Source organism: Populus euphratica, unplaced genomic scaffold (assembly GCF_000495115.2).
Source record: "Populus euphratica unplaced genomic scaffold, PopEup_1.0 scaffold12.1, whole genome shotgun sequence".
NCBI lineage: Eukaryota > Viridiplantae > Streptophyta > Magnoliopsida > Malpighiales > Salicaceae > Populus > Populus euphratica.
This window is the reverse complement of record NW_011499858.1, coordinates 1,909,467-1,911,238: the sequence shown is the minus strand read 5'-3', so window position 1 is coordinate 1,911,238 and position 1,772 is coordinate 1,909,467. Positions and strand designations below refer to the sequence as shown.

Sequence of the window (1,772 nt, the reverse complement as noted above, 5' to 3'; positions counted from 1 at the left end):
AAATATTATTTTAGTATATTTTAAATTAAAAATATTTTTTAAAAAATACCATGTACTACAATACTAAAATAACACTGGATTCAAACAGAAAATGAAATGAAAATTTGAAATGTATCAATTCAATTCGAATTAAAGTTAGACTATAATTGAAAATCAAACATACCAAAACTCCTAAAGATATTATTGTCTCAACCAATTGACTATAAATGAAAATCAAATAAATTGGTCCAACTAAGAAATTGCATGGTATCTTATCCATAATAATAATAATAATAATAATAATAATAATAATGATAATGATGATAATAGAGTAAGGAGGACCTGCCCCCTACTTCCACTGTCTCTGTAATTGCTCCCATCCCCTCTTTCATTACATTCTCTACTCTCCCCGTGGGAACTGAAACTGCCTACCAATCTTTGAATCTCTTAAAAACCCCAACCCACCCCTCTCTTTGTTTATAAAAACAAGAACCTCCTCCAAGAAGTCAATTCTTGATATCTCCATATACTTCATCAACATTCCACCAACTCAACATCCGGATCCTTGCTCTGCTCCACTGCAATCATTCATGCCTCGCTTTACCAGAATACTCAACACCAAGGCGGCTGAGCCACCAGCGGCGGCGAACCTGGAGTCCGACTTTGTCGTTATATTAGCAGCTCTTTTATGTGCATTGATATGTGTGGTGGGCCTCATAGCGGCGGCTCGCTGTGCCTGGCTCCGCCGTGTCACCGGTGGCGTCTCCAGTGGGCCACCTCCTCAGGCCAAAGCTAACAAGGGTGTGAAGAAGAAGAACCTCCAGCTTCTCCCCAGGTTTACTTACTCTGCCGGAGGTGGTGGCGCCACCACCAGTTTTGGAACAACAGAGTGTGCAATCTGCTTAGGTGAGTTTGTTGAAGGAGATGAAGTGAGGGTTTTGCCTCAGTGTGGACATGGATTCCATGTTGGATGCATTGACAAATGGCTCGGGTCTCATTCCTCTTGTCCCTCTTGCCGTCAGATTTTGGTGGTAGCTAGGTGTCAGAAATGTGGTCCGTTTCCTGCTTCCACCTCCTCCTCCTCTTGTGGTGGTGGAAATGCCACTGAGGTTGAGTTGAGCACTAGAGAAGATTGCAATGCCAATAATTGTAACATAAATTGTGCCCATGATGCAGGCGCCTTCTTGCCTTGACAAATAAAGAGAACAACTTTGGCTTGTACTGTGAAGCTGCTTAGCATAACCAAATTACGGATCGTAAGCTGGCTCTGTGTGTGTGTGTGTGTGTGTGTGTGTGTGTGTGTGTGTGTGTGTGTGTGTGTGTGTGTGTGTGTGTGTGTGTGTGTGTGTGTGTCAGCGAATTTTAACGGGCTGTATCATTTAGTACATTTTTTGAATTTGAAGGCTAATTTATCTCTCTCCAGGTCTCCATTTTGAGCATTGATACACACACACACATATGAAGTCTCCAGTTTGAACCTTCGGGCCAGTTATTGCACAACAGGATTAAGCTCTTACCAGGTTAGATCTTAAGCATGTCTGGTGTTCGCACGATGAGATTAAAATATTTCAGGATAAGGTTCTGAGCATTGTCTTCCGTACCTGGGTTGATGAGACACCGCTTTGATTCAAGTGTTATTATTGGACTAAACACTCGTTAGTTTTATAATCTCTCATTAGCTCTTTAATCACCCTTTTGATTGTCTTTGCGGCTGGATCTGAACTTCCACTGGCAATGAAGGAGAGGCACTTTAAAGTCAATTTTTTCACACTTCAGCTTTTGAAGATTCATTT

The 1,772-nt window shown here is 41.5% G+C and overlaps 1 protein-coding gene across 1 annotated transcript; it reads left to right on the top strand.

Moving 5' to 3' along the window:
- Positions 1 to 318: 318 nt before the first annotated feature.
- On the top strand, positions 319 to 1,270 carry LOC105124011 (RING-H2 finger protein ATL8-like). The gene has a single exon (XM_011023833.1). It carries the CDS (start codon positions 570 to 572, stop codon positions 1,170 to 1,172), a length of 603 nt encoding a protein of 200 aa, XP_011022135.1. The 5' UTR covers positions 319 to 569; the 3' UTR covers positions 1,173 to 1,270.
- The last annotated feature ends 502 nt before the right edge of the window (positions 1,271 to 1,772 follow it).

Coding starts and splice junctions, on each gene's coding strand:
- LOC105124011 (XM_011023833.1), top strand. CDS start 570: ATGCCTCGCTTTACCAGAATACTCAACACCAAGGCGGCTGAGCCACCA.